The sequence below is a fragment of the Lontra canadensis genome, unplaced genomic scaffold, assembly GCF_010015895.1.
Source record: "Lontra canadensis isolate GAN:19392208 unplaced genomic scaffold, GSC_riverotter_1.0 scaffold239, whole genome shotgun sequence".
Taxonomy (NCBI): Eukaryota; Metazoa; Chordata; class Mammalia; order Carnivora; family Mustelidae; genus Lontra; species Lontra canadensis.
Window position 1 is genome coordinate 126,528 of NW_022631233.1, and position 18,360 is coordinate 144,887.

An 18,360-nucleotide genomic window follows, 5' to 3' on the forward strand; every position below is an offset into this window, starting at 1 on the left:
GTTGCACGGTTAAAAGGCCATGTTTCCTGCCAAACACAAGGTCATCTTTGAAAGGAAGCACAGATTTGGAAAATGTGCCCTGGGGTGTTTGGTCTCCCAAATCTTTGATCTCGACTCAGCATGGATAATCAAGAAGCTTGAGATGATACAAAGGGTGAATTTCTCTTAAAGAAATACAAAGAAACGAAGTCTCTTAAAACAAATTTCTGTGATGCCCACCAAGTGATGAATGGATAAACAAGATGTGGTCTAGCCATCCCGTGGAACACTGTTCAGGCATAAAAGGAAATGATACACTGCTGGATCCTACACTGTGAATGATTTCGGGAAAACCTGCTGAGTGAGAGCAACCAGGCACAACGGGTCATGCGCCGTATGCATGACCGTACGTGTCACATTTATAGGAAATGTCCAGGAGAGGCAATCCATGGAGACAGAATGCAGGTTGCTGGCTGCCAGGGGCGGGGAGGAGGTGGGAGTGGAGAGCATGCTGTTTCTAGGTGTGAGCTTTCCTTTGGAGACAAGGACGGTGGATCAGAATCCCATAGAGGTAGTGGTTCGATGTCATATCATGATTGTACTAAATGGCACTGAAGGGCTCACTTCGAAATAATGTTATGTTCTGTCCGTTTTGCCTCAGTGTTTACAAACTGAAAACAAATCGCATAGGAGAGAAAAGAAAATGTAAATATCATCTTCTTGACAGTGACATCTGTTAAATAACATGATATTTTAAATTTTAGAAAGTGAACAACACAAAACCCAACGATCAGTTTTCATGGGTCTGCGTCCGCCATGGGGCTCCCACCGGGCGACCCAGCTGACCGCCTCCCCTGTGCTTGTCTCTGTTGCAGAAATGGAGAAAACCAGATGCCAACTAGAGAGAGAACACATCCTCGGGGCAGCGGGGGTGATGGTCCCACAGCGGTCCGGCCTGTTTGTCCCTGAGTGTGACGAGCATGGGCACTACGTGCCTACCCAGTGCCACGGCAGCACGGGCCAGTGCTGGTGCGTGGATCGTGACGGCCGGGAGCTGGAGGGCACCAGGACCAGGCCCGGGATGAGGCCCCCATGTAAGTCGGAGGGCAGCACTGCACTGGGCTTGGGTCTGAGAAGGACCTTAGGGACCAGAGTCCCAGTGCCTTTGAGCATCCCTGGAGGTCTTGCCCAGGGCACAGGCGGCATGTTCTGTCTACCTTAAATCCTGCACTGCTCCGCCAGCCCGGACCCCGCTCCCCCCTCCCTTTCTGCCCTCTGCACCTCTCTTCTCTGTCTCCCTGGTCATGCACCCACCCCCTCCATCACTCTATCCCCACCACCCCCCATACCTGTTCTCTTCCTCTCTGCACGCCTGTTGTGTACAAATGCTGGTGGGACCCGCTGCAGCCATCCTGCGTGGGTAGCACAGGGTATGTGTACTGTGGGTCCCCCAGGGCACACTCCGTGCAGTGGCCGCCTGGCCTTCCAGCTGCGTGCTTTGTGGCAAGCTTGGAAGAGGCCCCCTGAAGGCCTTCCCTGGGAGGTGCAGGGCCAGGAGCAGGGTCGGGGAGTGTGAGGCCAGTGGGTCTGTGCTGCCTGGGACCTCTCAGCCTCTCTCTAGGATGGATCCCAGCTCGACAATCCTGCTTCTGTCTCGGATGGAGGAGATGGTCATTGTTGCACATAATCAAAATCAAACTCAATCAGTCCTTGAATCTCCATTCTCAATTCAGCTAGTGACCAGCTATTTTTGCAAAGCTGCTAAGAGGCCAAGTGAGTAGGAAGTGGTCTTAATTCAGCTCAGCATTAACTGAGCTTCCAATGCTGGGACCAGTGCCTGGGGGTCCAGACGGGTAAGTCACAGCGCCGGCCCCCCAGAACCTGGTGGGACAGGTGAACAGGGGCAGGGCAGGGAGAGGAGCTCACCGAGAAACCCAGAGGCTTATATGGGCGGTGGGCCAGTTGGGGAAGGTGTTGCAGAGCCAATAGGTTACCAAGCAGAGGCAAAGGCAGGAGCTCTGGGGGGGCTGGGGTTGAGGGGCCTGATTCAGGCAGCAGGTGCAGAATGAGAGGTCAGAGAGGGGAGGGGAGCCTGGGGGAGGGCCTGGGATGCCCAGCAGAGGGCCTGGGCTTGATCCCGAGGGCAGCCGGGAGACTGGGGAGGGTCTTGAATAGACATTGATGCAACCAGGTTCGGGTTTTAGAAATACAGCGGCTGATGGGTAGAAGCTGAGCTGGAGTGAGTGGCCCCGGCAGGTGCCTAACAGGCGATTGAATGACCAGCCGGCAGGCTGGCAGGGAGTTTGGAGAGGAGGGATGGATTCCAGAGAGAGAAGAGGTCAGCCAGTCTGGTTCATGTCACTGACTGGGTCCAGTGGGCAAGATAGGCGGGCAGGGAAAAGAAGGGGAAACGGCCCCAGTGAGGACCGTCCAGCTCTCTCTGGTCAGAGAACCTGAGCCAGAGCCCAAGCCCTGGAAGGCCCACGTCCGGGCCCCCAACCTGTAGCTGGGGCAGCCTGTCCCTCCTCAGGACATTCTCTCGTCCTGGGGGGAGTTGGGAGTCATGCTGGCTTCAGGGGCAGCACTTAAGAGGCGAGGCTGACTCTCGGGAAGAACGGGCCCCTGACCCGTGTTCTGTTCCTGAAAGACCGGGCGGGCTGGGTGTCTGCTCACGGGGCTGGGTCTGTGGGGGCAAGCAGGGCCAGCTTGCTCTGAGAGCCCCTCCAGCCTGGGGAAGCCCAGCACCTTCCCCTGGGGTGTGAGCTGCCTGGGGGCAGGGGTTTTGGGGGGGCTGTTCTTGCTGTCCTTTTGGTTCATGTGTCTGAAGCAGGGCAGGAGTGGTTATAGTATTTCTGTTCCTAAGGGAAGGCTAACCCCTTGCTTTGTTTTCGCTTTCCACATGACCTTTAATATGAACCTCGGGCCTTGCCTTAACATCTTCACAAATGCCCTCTGTGGTCTTTCCGCTCCTTGTGTTTTTAGAGGTACAGTGAGCATTGTGTGGTTGTGCCATTTGTGGTGCCATGAAGGTGGCGTGACCCCGGGTGTGTGTGCATCTGTGTGCCCACGCGCGTGCATTGGTGTGTGTGTTCCTACTGCACGCAGGCCTTGCTCACTGACCTCTCTTGCCACCCAGGTTTGAGTACAGTGGCTCCCCCGGTTCACCAAGGACCCTCCGTTCCTACCGCGGTGATCCCCCTGCCGCCTGGGACCCACTTACTCTTCGCTCAGACAGGGAAGATCGAGCGTCTCCCCCTGGAAGGAAGCAGCTTACAGAAGACAGAAGCCAGGACGCTGCTGCACGCCCCGGTGAGTGCTGGCTAACCGCCCTGCGCGACAGCTGGCTTCAGGGACCTGGAAAATCAAGCCCGGGGTCGTTAGACCAGCCCCAGGCCTTGACCCCTGGACTCGGGAGCCTCGTGATTTCCATGGGACCCCAGTTGCCATCTCTGGATGGGGCCACTTGAGCTGCCCGCCCATCCAGGAGGGGATGAGGCAGAAGCAGGAAGGCCTTTCGGAGACCACCGTGGCATCTGACCCCTTGCGTGGGGCATCACAGGAGTTGGTGTCTCATCTGGGTGCCTCTCCCAGGTCGCACCTTGCTGTGCCGAATTAGTGCGGTGGCTCGGGGTTGGCACATCAGCTCTAGAGCCTCGTATCTGCCCTGAGGCAAAAACAGCCTTCAGCTTTGAGCTTTTCAAAGCATCAAAGATGCATTTTGTGAGCAGGAGACTTGTCTGTTCGAGGTCGGATGCTTTTTTTTTAAGATTTTATTTATCTATTTTTGCAAGAGAGAGAGGACAAGCACACGCCAGATGGGGTGCTGTAGAGGGAGAAGCAGGCTCACCGCTGAGCTGGGAGCCCAATGTGGGGCTTGATCCCAGGACCCTGGGATCATGACATGAGCCAAAGGCAGATGCTTAACCCAGGCTCTCTGGGGTTGGACGCTTCTGAAAAGCCATTTAGTTTCATCTGCCATCCTGACCACCCCCTCGGCAAGAAACCCGGCCTGAGACCTGGGGGCTTCCGGCACAACTCGGTCAGGGTTGCCAGGGTTGAGGGGGACCCGCAAGTCCCATAAGGAGTGAAGAGGCTTTTCTCAAAACCTGTTGTCATTAGCCTTGATCGGACTATTCCGATCATATTCCTGCCCTACACAAAACCCTCTGATGGGTTCTCCCTTCACCCGCAATAAAACCCAGTTCTTCCCATGGCCCCCAGCCACTTCTCGCACCCCATTCCCTATCACCGTCCACCCCTGGCCCCCACCAGCTTCAGCCGTCCGGCCTTCTGTCTGGTCCGAGACACGCCACACACATCCCCGTCTCTGGGCCTTTGCACTTACCGTCCCCCTGCCTGGAGTCCTCACCCTTCCCGGCACTTTTGCAGTTCCGTGCCTCGCCTCATCCCACTTCTTTTGGCACGGCACCTCTCTGGGAAGCTGTCCTGGCCATGTCCACACTGCTGTCTCCCTGTCCTGCTTTGTCTTTACCTTAGCACTGCTGGATAAGTTATACAACAACTTACATGTCTGTATCTGATGAATCTGTTCCCACTAGGGAGTAAGCTCCCGACACCAGCAACTGCTGTCTCTGTCACGGACATGCCTGTTTCCCACTGCTGGGTCCTAGAGCCAAAACAGTGCTTGGCACGTGGGGACTGTTTGCAGAATGAATAAGTGACCGTTGTGTTCTTCTGCTGCCTCTCGGAAGCATAAATCTCTTCCGGGGCAATCATCATTCTTTCTTCGTGTCCTCTGGTGCACGTGCTCAGGGTGCAGGAGGGGGTTGAGCCCCTGTGACAGTCATGGTTGCCCAAGACAAAGACAGAGCCCCAATGTCAAGTGAGGCTGTGAAAAGCAAAACACTGAGGTAGGACGAGTGGAGGGGAGGGCCCTGAAACAGCGGGATCAACGTTCACTGAGTTCTTCTAGTGTATGTGTCTTTGGTGTAGTTTTACCGTTTTCACTGCTTTACCGCGATGACGCAACCGGCACCCCCATCCACCCTTCATCCCACAGAAACACTGTCCCCATTAAATAATAGCCCCATCCTTCACCAGCCATGAGTCTACTTGTTGTCTCTATGGATTTGACTCCTCTACGGTGCCTCATGCATTCGGAATCCTATGGTATTTATCCATCCATCCATGGTGTGGCAGGTGTCGGAATTTCCTTCCCTTTTTTTTTTTTAAGATTTTATTTATTTATTTGACAGAGATCACAAGGAGGCAGAGAGGCAGGCAGAGAGAGGGGGGAGGCAGGCTCCCTGCTGAGCAGAGAGCCCAATGTGGGGCTCAATCCCAGGACCCTGGGATCATGACCTGAGCCGAAGGCAGAGGTTTAACCCACTGAGCCACCCAGGCGCCCCAAATTTCCTTCCTTCTTAAGCTGAATAATATTCGTGGCACAGACTGAGCACACTTGGTTCATGCATTTTTCATCGATGGACACTTGGGTCACTTCCACCCATTGGCTGTCATGAGCAATGCTGGTGTGAACACGGGTGTACACATTTCTGTTCAAGTCTCTGCTGTCTCTCTTTTTGACCATAAACCAGGCCTGGAATTTCCAAATCATATGGTTATTCTGCAGAATTTTTAGAAAAATTTTTTGAGGAACTGCCATACTGTTTTCCTTAGTAGCTGCACCATTTTACATTTCTGCCGGCAGAGTACAAAGATTCCAATTTCTCAACCTTCTTGTCAACACTTAACTATCTTCTGGTTTTTAATAGTAGCCATCCTAATATGAGTGAAGCGGGGTCTCATTGTGGTTTTGATTTGCGTTTCTTTAATGAGGGATAGTCTCATGTTCTCATGTACTTATGGACCATTCATGTGTCTTCTTTGGAAAAATGTCTACTCGTAAGATACCTAGGAATAAACCTAACCAAAGAGACTAAGAATCTATACACAGAAAACTATAAAGTACTCATGAAAGAAATTGAGGAAGACACAAAGAAATGGAAAAATGTTCCATGCTCCTGGATTGGAAGAATAAATATTGTGAAAATGTCTATGCTACCTAAAGCAATCTACACATTTAATGCAATTCCTATCAAAGTACCATCCATTTTTTTCAAAGAAATGGAACAAATAATCCTAAGATTTATATGGAACCAGAAAAGACCACGAATAGCCAAAGGAATATTGAAAAAGAAAGCCAAAGTTGGTGGCATCACAATTCCGGACTTCAAGCTCTATTACAAAGCTGTCATCATCAAGACAGCATGGTACTGGCACAAAAACAGACACACAGATCAATGGAACAGAATAGAGAGCCCAGAAATAGACCCTCAACTCTATGGTCAACTAATCTTTGACAAAGCAGGAAAGAATGTCCAATGGAAAAAAGACAGCCTCTTCAATAAATGGTGTTGGGAAAATTGGATAGCCACATGCAGAAAAATGAAATTGGATCATTTCCTTACACCACACACGAAAATAGACTTAAAATGGATGAAGGACCTCAATGGGAGAAAGGAATCCATCAAAATACTTGAGGAGAACACAGGCAGCAACATCTTCTTAGGAACATCACCAAAGGCAAGGGAAGCAAGGGCAAAAATGAACTATTGGGATTTTATCAAGATCAAAAGCTTTTGCACAGCAAAGGAAACAGTTAACAAAACCAAAAGACAACTGACAGAATGGGAGAAGATATTTGCAAACGACATATCAGATAAAGGGCTAGTGTCCAGAATCTATAAAGAACTTAGCAAACTCAACACCCAAAGAACAAATAATCCTATCAAGAAATGGGCAGAAGACATGAACAGACATTTCTGCAAAGAAGACATCAGGATGGCCAACAGACACATGAAAAAGTGCTCCACATCACTCGGCATCAGGGAAATACAAATCAAAACCACAATGAGATACCATCTCACACCAGTCAGAATGGCTAAAATTAACAAGTCCGGAAATGACAGATGCTGGCGAGGATGCGGAGAAAGGGGAACCCTCCTACACTGTTGGTGGGAATGCAAGCTGGTGCAACCACTCTGGAAAACAGCATGGAGGTTCCTCAAAATGTTGAAAATAGAACTACCCTATGATCCAGCAATTGCACTGCTGGGTATTTACCCTAAAGATACAAACGTAGTGATCCAAAGGGGCACGTGCACCCGAATGTTTATAGCAGCAATGTCTACAATAGCCAAACTATGGAAAGAACCTAGATGTCCATCAACAGACGAATGGATAAAGAAGATGTGGTATATATACACAATGGAATACTATGCAGCCATCAAAAGAAATGAAATCTTGCCATTTGCGACAACGTGGATGGAACTAGAGGGTATCATGCTTAGCGAAATAAGTCAATCAGAGGAAGACAACTATCATATGATCTCCCTGATATGAGGGAGAGGAGATGCAACGTGGGGGGTTAAGGGGGTAGGAGAAGAGTAAATGAAGCAAGATGGGATTGGGAGGGAGATAAACCATAAGTGACTCTTAATCTCACAAAACAAACTGAGGGTTGCTGGGGGGAGGGGGGTTGGGAGAGGGGGGGTGGGGTTATGGACATTGGGGAGGGTATGTGCTATGGTGCGTGCTGTGAAGTGTGTAAACCTGGCGATTCACAGACCTGTACCCCTGGGGAAAAAAATATATGTTTATAAAAAATAAAATTAAAAAAAAAATGTCTACTCATATCTTTTGCCCATTTCATAGCTGGCTGGCTGGCTTGTTACAGAGTGGTAGGATTTCTTTATGTATTCACTTTGCATTTCCATAGATATTTTAGAGTAAGCTTGTTTCTACCAACGGGGGAAAAAAGCCTGCTGGGATTTTGATCTCGATGGCACTGAATCTCTAACTCTCTTTAGGAAAAAAATGATATCTTAGCGATATTAAACCTTACAATCCATTAGACTAATTTTTCTCTTCATTTATTTGAGTCTCCTTATTTTCAGTCTGTGATGCTTTATAATATTCAGTATAGTATCTTACATATTTAAAAATATTTGTTCTTAAATATTTCCGTGCTATTTTTTTGGTGCTATTATAAACATTCCTTACTTTTTGCTACTATGTAGAAATACCATTTTATATTGACCTTGTACCCTGCAACCTTGGACTGAATTCAGTTGGTAGTTACAATAGTTTTATAGATTCCCCAGGATTTTCTATATAAACCATCAAATTGTCTTAGAGTGGTTTCACCTCTTCCTTTCCAATATTCCTGTCTTTTTTTAAAAGATTTTATTTATTTACTTCAGAGAGAGTGTGTATGCACATGTGCACAAAAGAGAGAGAGAAAGAGCGAGTGCATGAGCAGGGGAGGGGGGCACAGGGCGAAGCAGACTCCCCGATGAGCAGGGAACCCACCTCAGGGCTCAATTCAAGGACCTGGAGACCATGATCTGAGCCGAAGGCAAACACTTAACCGACTGAGCCACCCAGGTGCCCTGTTTGTGTCTTTTTTTAAAAAGATCTTTAGGTAGATAAAAATTTCTTAGATGATATATAAAAAGCATTAGTCATAAGAGAAACAATAATAAATCTAAATAAATATTTTAAACTTTTGTTTTTGAAGGATGCCATTAAGAAAATGAAAATAAAACAAAACAAAAACAAACAAGAAAGTGAGAAAACAAACTACATAATGAGTGGAAATATATATACACCTACACACACACACACATATATATATATGTATAATGCAAAAGATTTTCATCCGAACTACATAAAGAACTACTACACCTCAATAATAAACATTTTTAAGTAGACTAAAGACTTGAAGAAACTTCATTAAAAAAGGTGTCCATGGGGCACCTGGGTGGCTCAGTCAGTTGGGCGCCTGCCTTCAGCTCAGGTCATGATCCCAGGGTCCTGGGATCAAGCCACACGTTGGGCTCCCTGCTCAGTGGAGAGTCTGCTTCTCCCTCTCCTTCTGCCCCACCTCCTGCTTGTGCTCACTCTCTCCCTGTCTCTCTCTCACTGTCAAATAAATAAATAAAATCTTAAAAAAAAGAAAAAAGTTGTCCAGATGACTGTAAGCGCATGAAAGATTCCCACCATCGTTGGTGACTCAGATGCTAGTGAGTGGGCCATTCTTATGCTGTCTGTACTTCCAGGATAAAGTCATCATTGGACTGGCCTTCGACTGTGTGGACAAGATCGTTTACTGGACCGACATCAGTGAGCCTTCCATTGGGAGAGCCAGTCTGCATGGTGGAGAGCCAACCACCATCATTCGACAAGGTGGGCAAGCAAACACCACTCTCCCTTCTTGGTTTGGCTTCTGGCAGCCCAAGTGGCTCTTGGGGAAGAGCAGAAGGGGTGTATGGTTGCATACAGGATATAGGGATTTGAGTGGGGCTGGGTTCTTGGCCTCGATACCACCTTTTCCAGCCTTCTCTAAAAAGCCCTCCAAGGACTCATCATGAAATCGTGAACACCTTATCTAGGATTTGTTGCTAGCCTAAGAAGAATAAAATTAAAACTGGCTGTTGAGCCTAGAATTGATTCTCAGAATGTCTGCCTTATGGTATATGCTCCATTAGGTAGCTGCGTCATAAAGTCGGGAGGATTACAAGCATATTGGCAAACATTATCCCTGATAGTTGTCTCTTCCCAAGACAGTTTTCAAGTCAGAAGTTATCACTTAAACCTGTGACATCACGGTGGAGGGGCCTTTTTTCCCTTACCCCCATGGCACTTGCTCAGACCGCCTGTGACTGAGTACAGCAGAGCAGGCTGAGCTTTCACAGGTATCCTTCCAGTTTTAGTTGCATCACTGATAACACGGCGCCTAACACTTTGGCACAGCCCACCCCTCAACACTTAACCTCGATTCCTTAACTTACAGAGGTCGATTTAAGTCAAGGACTCTGTGCGTTGTTGTAATGTCTACTTTCAACAAGTCATAACTATTTTATGTGGATATGTTTTATCAAGATTATAAAGACCCAAGGACCTGTATAAATTCCCCTTTACTGAAAAGGTCAAATGTCACGTATTGCTAAATCAGTAACTCGTCAGCTGACTTGCAGGTATTTTCAATCAAAAGACGCTGTCATGCCAGTGATAGGTCTTGTATAGCATCGTCTCGCTTCCTCTGTAGGAACAGCACTCAAATCGAAGGTACACCTTCAAAATGTTTGAGCCTCATTTGGTATTTCTTTCAACTTGGGGCTGAATTCAGTTGCTTTCCCAATTTCCAATTTAATATCTCTGTAAAAATTGATATTCTGGAAGGGTCCCTGTGCGTGTGGAACAGCCTGTGCGGCAGTTTCTTTTGTTTTGTTCTGTTTTGTTTTTTTCCTTTCTTGGCTCCTTCACAAAAGCTGATGCGGCAGGAGCAGGAATCAAGCTGAGGCTGAGTTAAACATGTCTAGCTTCGGACATCGATCCCGCATCCTTTTCTAGAAGTCAAGGTGCTGCTTAAATGATGTCTGCCAGTTTTTGTGGTTTGGCTTAATGAGCAGAATTTTGAAAATGCCTTTTTGTGTCTTGTCTCTCTCTCTCTGTTAAAAATGTTGCTGTTATCTTTGGTTGGACTTGCGAACCCAGTGGAAGAGGGGAGTAGGTCATCACTGCTATTTCCTGTTGCTTCTGGAACTGATAATCATCCGAGAAAGCTTTAAACTCAGTAAGAAACATTCCAGGCAGAAGTCCACTGTGAAAATAAAGAATGAAACTAGAATGTGACCTTTGTAGAGGCAAGATCACTGGGGATCAATTTTCTTTTATTTAAAAAGAGAGAAAGAAATTTCCACGTCAGGACAGGTTGGTGCCTCGCTAGTGAGTGAAGGTAGAATGGGGAGCTCTTCTTTATTTCATGCTGTCCAAATGCTAAGCATCTCTCTCCTTCCTTGAGTTAAACTAACTAAAGATCTTTAATAAGTCTCATAATCTGTTCCCTCTTGATGTAAGCAGTATGGAAAATACTGCCTTGCTGTCTTGCCTTCTTGCCCTGATTGCACAGTAAAGGGTGAGGTTTTCCAGACCCTTCTTTGGCATGATAGTTCAAAAGGAAGTATTTTTCCGGGTATATCTGGGTGGCTCAGTTGGTTAAATGACTGCCTTTGGCTCAGGCCTGGGTCCCAGGGTCCTGGGATTGAGCCCCATGTCCGGCTCCCTGCTCATGGGGAGTCTGCTTCTCTCTCTCCTACTTCTGCTTGTGTTCTGTCTCTCACTGTATCTTTCTGTCAAATAAATAAATAAAATATAAAAAAGAAGAAGAAGAAGAAGGAAGTATTTTCCTGGTTGGAGGAGGAAGATTGATTGCTCTTGGGTTCGAAGTAGGGACCAGAGCTGTTCATAAGGAGACAGAATGACACGGGGTTTCTGGGTGCCCCTGGGTGTCTTGTGAAATAGTGCCATTGAACAGCCTTTCCCCCTGACTCTTCTTTGTGTCTGAGTGCACCAGACACTCTGCAGTGTCACTGGCAGAGGACGTGCTCATCCCAGATATACCCCAGAATGATTTATTCTGGTTTTTGTCTGAAAGACACAAGAGGTCTGCAGAGGTCAGACTCGCTGCCCCTTCTTCTCTAGGGATATGGGAAATATTGTAATACCTCACAGATCTCTACTTCTGGTTTGAATAATAAAAACCTTGCTCAAGGGCTGTTCCTCATTCTTAATAAACTTGCCCTGGCAGGGGTCCTTTCCGGGGGGTGGGGCTTTGGTGTTTCCAACATCCACAGTCAAGGTCATGTTAGGCACCGAAGGAAGGCTGCTGTGAGAGAGCTGAGGGTCTGAACCACTTACACATTGACAAAGGAGCACATGATTCCTCAGATGCTGGGGGAGGATTTCCTCCAACCCAGATTCCTTGGGTTAGGGTAGCTCCATCCTTGACCTCTTCCCCTGTTGGCTTCCAGCCGTACTAAGTGACCTTTAGCTCTCAAATCAGTAAGAGGACAGAATCCTAAGTGACAAATAAAACCCTGGATTGGGATCTAATGTTTAATTTGCTTTTATACATCATCAGGGAATCAGTGCAGCCTGGAACTTGTGGTGAGGTTAGACGGGCACTGAAGGCTCGTCCCGCAGCCGGCTTGTTGTGTGGCAACCCTGGCTGGAAAGTCAGTCGCTGACAAGCTAGTAAGGACTCTGGGAGTGTTACTTGTGATCATGGACACCCCTTCTTTGTACTTCTAATACTTGCAGAAAAGAAATAACAAGCTATGATTTCTTGCTATTACTTCTCTGAGGTGACCCTTTTCCCCCAATAACTAATGACTAAGGCAAATCTGTTTTGTTCTCTGGCAGTTCTCCCACCCCCATGGACTCCAGCCACCCACAAGTACATAGAGTCCACTTCAAGCTGTGTCCAATCTTCCTTTATACTCATGTGCTGGTCCCTCTGTCTGGCAGCCCTCATCTAGGATCTTTGCCTGGCAAACTCCTACTAGTCCTTTGGGAGCCAGCTTCACGTGTCACTTCCCCTAGAAATCCTTCCTGGGTCTCCCCAGGCTGAGTCCGGTGTCCCGCCTCCACGTTCCCATAAAACCAGAACTCCGTCTGAATTACGAGAGCTTGCAAGCTCCCGGAAGCCAGGGCCACAGCTGAGGTGTGATAGTGGGCTTGGTTCCCAACGTGGTACCCAGGGTAGATGTCTGCCAAGTCAATGAGCGACATTTTTTAATTCATCACTTTGAATGCTGGTTAACTTGCCATAGTGAGCATTCCACATTCCCTTTTGTTTTCCCAAAGTCCAAGGATTGAACACTGTGTGAAATAACACCGAGTAATCAGAAAAACCGAATCTCACCTGCTGAAAAAACCCAGAAGTGTCCTGTGTTTGGTTCTAGATCTTGGAAGTCCAGAAGGCATCGCCCTTGACCATCTTGGCCGCAACATTTTCTGGACAGATTCTCACTTGGACAGAATAGAAGTTGCAAAGCTGGATGGCACCCAGCGCCGGGTGCTTTTTGACACCGACCTGGTGAATCCCAGAGGCATCGTGACCGACTCTGTGCAGGGGTAACGTGGTGGAAATCTGGTCGCGTCTAGTCCATTTGCTGCTGCTCTTTAATATAGTTTCAAGCGTCAGTCTCTAACTCTGGCACTGCTCTCCGGACATGAAGGCCTCACAGGACGAACAAGTCCCAGTAGGTGGCTTAGAGATATGCACAGGGAAATGCCAGGACATTGATCCCTGTTCCCCTCCACTATGGACTTGATCCCATGCTCCACCTCTAAGTCTTTTAGGAAGGGGCTCCGTAAGTCAGCAGCTCAGAAGTTGGTTATTTCCCTTTGAGTTGAATGTGGATCAGTACCTGAGTTGTACCAGCCCCAGAAGGGTATCAAGCAGCATGGATATCCCTGGGGCTCAGGCCGACACACCATGGACCCCCAGAAGACCCCTTCCCGGGTTTTGTCATCCCATCGATGCTTTCTCTCTTGCTCCCTACAGCAAGCTCTGAATCTTACACACAAGGCCCCTCTGTGGCTTCACACTTTGATCCCTTCCCTGCGAGGCCACATCCCTAGTTCTGTGGCCCCATGGCCACCTCCCTAGTGGCCGGTGCTGTGCCACCCTGTGTAGGGACAGCAGACAGGAACTCCCACATGTTTGTCTCGGTTGTGGTGTTCTGTTTTGGGCCCTATTTTTGAACTGCTTTAACCAGATTAACATGAGGTGGAACATGTCAGTTGTGTTGAAGGGAAGGGAAGTCACCGGTAACAGAGTATCCAAATCCAAACAGAGAGCCAAATCCAAGACTCCTTGCAAAGGACCTGTCTTACCGCCTCCAGACTGTTATCTCCATCCCGTGTTTGAATGTCTGCTAATGTCTTCGTTGTGGTTTCTTTTAAACCTGCTTCCGTGAACGTCTCACCCACCGTCATTACTCGCCTGCCTCTTTCCCTTCCTTTTCCTCTTCTAGGAATCTGTACTGGACGGATTGGAACAGAGATAGCCCCAAAATTGAAACTTCATACATGGATGGCACAAACCGGAGGGTTCTCGTGCAGGAGGACCTGGGCTTGCCTAACGGGCTGGCGTTCGATGCCTACTCGTCTCAGCTCTGCTGGGTGGACGCAGGTGACCAAAAGCCCCAGGCCTGACTCCTGGGGTTGGAACAGTGCTTTATTTTTCTTTAAACATTTATTCTTACCCACTGTGGGCTGGTGTCTGTAACGGGGAAGACGGTGTGAGAGAGCTCTTTTACTCCCCGCCCCGCCAAGAATTGCTTCCCATCTTTGCTCTGCAACGTATTGTTTCTCTAGGCTTGACGCTCACTGTCTAGGGCGAGTTCTCAGTCTTCTCCGTCAGGGGTTAGCACCTCTAGCCCGCAGGCCGGGTCCAGCCCGCCATCTGCTTTGGTACCACCCGGGTCTTATAAATGGTTTTTACATTTTTCAATGTTACATTTTAGGAGGTTACATAAATGCCTCCGCCGTGTCCTCAATTTTGCCTCTTGCCCCACAAAACCTAACTTAATTACCATCTGGCCCTTGGAGAAAAAGTGTGCTGACCCCTGGAGCCTGTCCTCATCCTAGTGTTATCTGTTACGCAATTCATGACTTACATTCCTCTCGCTCGCATCTGTCCCTCCGGGCTCAGGCAGGACTTGGAGCCAAGGAAGAGAAAAGTGTTTGGTCCTGCTTTCCGCCCTCGCCCTGGGGTGTCCCTCAGGCAAGGGATGTGGGCGGGTGCTCCATAGGGGAGCAAGGTCAGCCGTCCCCGCGTCTCTGGAGCTCCTGCGCTGTTCGCAGCACTGTCAGCTGCCATGGTTGGGGAGGGCTGCGAGGAGGGCATCTTGTGTCCGGTGCAGGGGCTCTGAGGACGAGGAGGGAGGGCCTGGGAGGCTTCAGGGGGCAGGGACTTGAGTGAGAGCTGGGGGGTGTCATCAGTCCTACTATGTCCCCAGGCACTCCAGGAGTGGGTGGGAGCAAGGAAAGGCCCCTCTGCTCCAGCCGACATCAGAACCAGATCTGGGTGCTCCCCCCAACCCCCTGTAGAGGTGGGGATTGACCAGGGCAGAGAGAAAGCTTTCCACTGTCAAGAAGAGCAGGTCACATGTGTTCTCCAGGATCTGTCATCATTGTGCTGACTCCTCTCACCCTTGCCCTCCTTACTCATCTTGACACAAAGGGGCCGTTTCTCGGGTACACAACGAATGCCTTGTTTTCGCTCCGCACAGGCACCAGTCGGATGGAGTGTCTGAAGCCCGGCCAGTCGGGACGACGCAAGGTTCTCGAAGGGCTCCAGTACCCTTTCGCAGTCACCAGCTACGGGAAGCATCTGTATTACACAGACTGGAAGACGTATGTCAGTGGGGGGTGGGGAGCCTCCCCTGCCACCCTGTCTCTGGGAGGCCAAGCCTTCCCTGGGGGAACTCTTAGCATGACCTTCCAGAGTCCAGAGATGCCCGCCCTCTGCCTTGCCCTTCCAGTTGTCAGGAGAGAAGGGTGAAGGATTTCGGGGGCTGAGGGTGCCTTGGGGGCAGGAGGTGCCCTTTATTTGTCTGTTTGCTCCTGGATGGGCACCTCCTCAGACTTCTGGAGCTTGTCTGTTCTGTCCTCGCGAGCTAGCCCGGGGTCCCCCGGCGGGTGGGCCCCATGCCCCCGCCATGCCCCTACTTCCTTTCGCTTCTAAAACTGCAGTGTTCTCACAGCCCCTGCTCGCCCACCCCTTCCTGCACAAAGGAGGGGTCAGACCACGCCAGTGGCTGCAGCCAGGGCCATCTGGAGAGAAAGCCATTTCTCTAGCTTGGAATTTAGAGCTGAGGGGAGAGCTTCGCTAATCTTTGTCCCTTTTTAAGCAGCCAGAGAGATGCAGGCTTGTCCCTCCGGAAGAGGAGGAGGGGGGATGGCTGGGAGGAGCTCAGGCCAGTGTGTCCCTGTGTGGCCTCCAGTGTGTCCCCCAAACCACAGAAGACAGAAGGTTCGAGCCAGCAGATGTGCCTTTACCTTCCACCTTTTGGTGTTCTGCAGGAATTCCGTGGTCACCGTAGATCTTGCGATTTCCAAAGAGGCCGATACCTTCCAGCCCCTCAAGCAGACCCGGCTCTACGGAGTCACCACGGCCCTGTCTCAGTGTCCTCAAGGTAACCCACGCTGGTGCTTGCTGTTCAGGAGCTGGGAGGGCCCTGGCTGCAAGCCCACAGCCCCGGCCGCTACCTGTCTGGCCCCTCGCAGCCCTGACCGCGGGGCAGGGGAGACTCGGTTCCTTCCATCATGGGTCTTCATTAGTTAGTGGCTGAGCCAAGTGGAAAACGCTAGGGGACGAGGCGGGGACGGTGGACCGGGGGAGGGAAAGCGCGCATCTCGGGCTGGTCTAGAAGTAAGTGGTCTTAGGGTTCCAAACAGGAACATCCGTGTTACCATCTCCTGCTTTAAAAGTCCGTCCATTTGGCCCCCCAGCCACCGTACTCATCGCTACTCCTAACAGTCCCGAACGCGCCCAGGGAGCTTCGTGCCAGAGCCGGGTGCCTCACACACGGCAGCCCTACATGCTCAGGCCGGGTGCTCCTTCGTTCCCTTGTCCTCGTAGCAGCCCCCCAAGGCGGGCACCAGGCTTGTGCCCATTTCATGCATAGGAAAAGCCCAAGCCACGGGCTCACAGAGGCACGGCTGGGGCTGAGCTGGGCAGCCTGGCTCCAGAACCTGCTCTCCCCGAGCTCGTCCTCCCCAGCTTCCCACCACCGCACCCCCTACCCCTCGGCCCGGTGCAAAGCCGAGGGGACAAGAGAGACACTGCACACTTTGTGCTTGGAAATCCCAGCTCCGTGTTATAATCTGAACCGGAGAAGCCTTCCCGGGTCCCGTTCAGCAGCTTTGGTGCTAAATCTGCACGGTCCCCGGCTCAGGAACCGCGAAATGATAGTCTTGCCCACCTGGCAAATCCTAGTGAGGATTCCCTGTTCCTGCAGCAGCCACGTGCTCGGCCCCCTGGAAACCAAAAAGGGGGCTCATAGGGGGGCTGCTCTCTCAGGGGGCACTTGAGCTGATTTCTGCCTTTTCCAGGTCACAACTACTGCTCAGTGAACAATGGTGGCTGCACCCACCTCTGCTTGGCCACCCCCGGAAGCAGGACCTGCCGTTGCCCCGACAACACGCTGGGGGTTGACTGTATTGAGCGGAAATGAAGACAAGAGTGTCTTATTCCCTCTGGACATATTCAACACCCTGCTTGAAAGGGTTCAGACTGAAAACTCTCTGACCTGGTGGCCACCACGCCCAGGTCCTACCCAGCCTGAGCCCCAACTGTGTTCCCCTCACTGTCCCCCAAAACATATGCCCTGGGCTTCCGGAATGGGAAAGCCTCTTCCCCTGCACACAGAAAACCCTCCCAAGGGAGGACTATATGCCCGTCCCAGTGTTCTGGAACCTTTCCCCAACTTTGCACCCCAGTGGTGAGGGGAGCCTCCCCAGGACTGAACTGCCGTCTCCGTGGCCTTATGAGCTCAGCCTCACTCTGACACACCTGCCATCCTGTTATCTCCCTGACAAACCAGCCAGGGCCACCGAGGCGAGGCTGTGAATGAAGGAGGGCATTAACCCTCCCCCTCTTTGCCCTCGGTGCTCTGATTTCCCTCCCCACACCCCTGGCTTTTCCCTGAGTTCTGTCCCACCTGCATCCTGCCCTAGGCCCCCATCACAGTGAGCAAACCCTGCCCCTCCTTCAAAACCCACCCTGTCTTAGGGCTGCGTGGACACTTGTGGGCCATAAGGAGAAGCCCCTCCCAGATAAGTGACTGGCATTTCAGCAGTAGCCTCTGGTAAGCAAAGCCTTCAGTCAAAAGAGTATCTGGTGGTAGGAATTTCAAGGTGTGGAGTCAGGTGTTTGAGGGTAAGGATTGTTTGGAAGTGCTTACTTAAGTTACACCAATGGTGACCAACGTATTCCTCTTTGCGCAAAGCACTTGGATCCCAGCATCTGGTCTCTTGAGTGGCCTGGCCCTGTGGCTGGCACCGATCCCCCCTCCCTCACTTTAGGCATAGCTGGGGGCTGGTACGCCTCCCCCAAGTTGATGACCTCCCCGCAGACCTTCCTCACCCTCCCCCACCCTTGTGAGAGCTGACCACCAGTCACCATGAGCTCACTTCTCCTTTGTCTCTCCCTCTGCTCCTGGTCTTGCTGGCGGTCTTCTCATCGAAGAGGACCAGATTGTGTATTTATACCCCTGACCCAGACCCTTGATTGCTCATTGGTGTCATTAAAGGGACCACGGCCATCTGTCATGTTGATGTGTTTAAAAACATCTCCAGGCCAGATGAGTAGCTAATGTTACCTTTTATCAGCTGTTTCCCAGAGTTGCAAAATAACGGGAATTTTTAATTGAAAGCTGGACTTCAGGTGTGAGAGGAAAGGTTAGGGTAAGGGAGTAGCAAAGGCATAGCGGAAAGGTTTCACAGAGATTGGTCAAGAGGAAAGAGTAGAGAGGGCTATTTAACAACAGCAACAAGGAAAGC

At 50.3% G+C, this 18,360-nt stretch overlaps 1 protein-coding gene across 1 annotated transcript in view; it reads left to right on the forward strand.

The window, feature by feature from the left end:
* Positions 1-17,946, forward strand: part of NID1 (nidogen 1) — an 83,063-nt gene extending 65,117 nt beyond the window's left edge. Inside the window, exons 13-20 of the mRNA XM_032849676.1 lie at positions 855-1,073; positions 3,116-3,288; positions 9,063-9,189; positions 12,750-12,921; positions 13,827-13,984; positions 15,087-15,210; positions 15,880-15,992; positions 16,912-17,946. Coding sequence (XP_032705567.1) covers positions 855-1,073; positions 3,116-3,288; positions 9,063-9,189; positions 12,750-12,921; positions 13,827-13,984; positions 15,087-15,210; positions 15,880-15,992; positions 16,912-17,033 — 1,208 coding nt within the window. The 3' untranslated portion in view covers positions 17,034-17,946. The remainder of the gene's footprint in view (positions 1-854; positions 1,074-3,115; positions 3,289-9,062; positions 9,190-12,749; positions 12,922-13,826; positions 13,985-15,086; positions 15,211-15,879; positions 15,993-16,911) is intronic.
* The last annotated feature ends 414 nt before the right edge of the window (positions 17,947-18,360 follow it).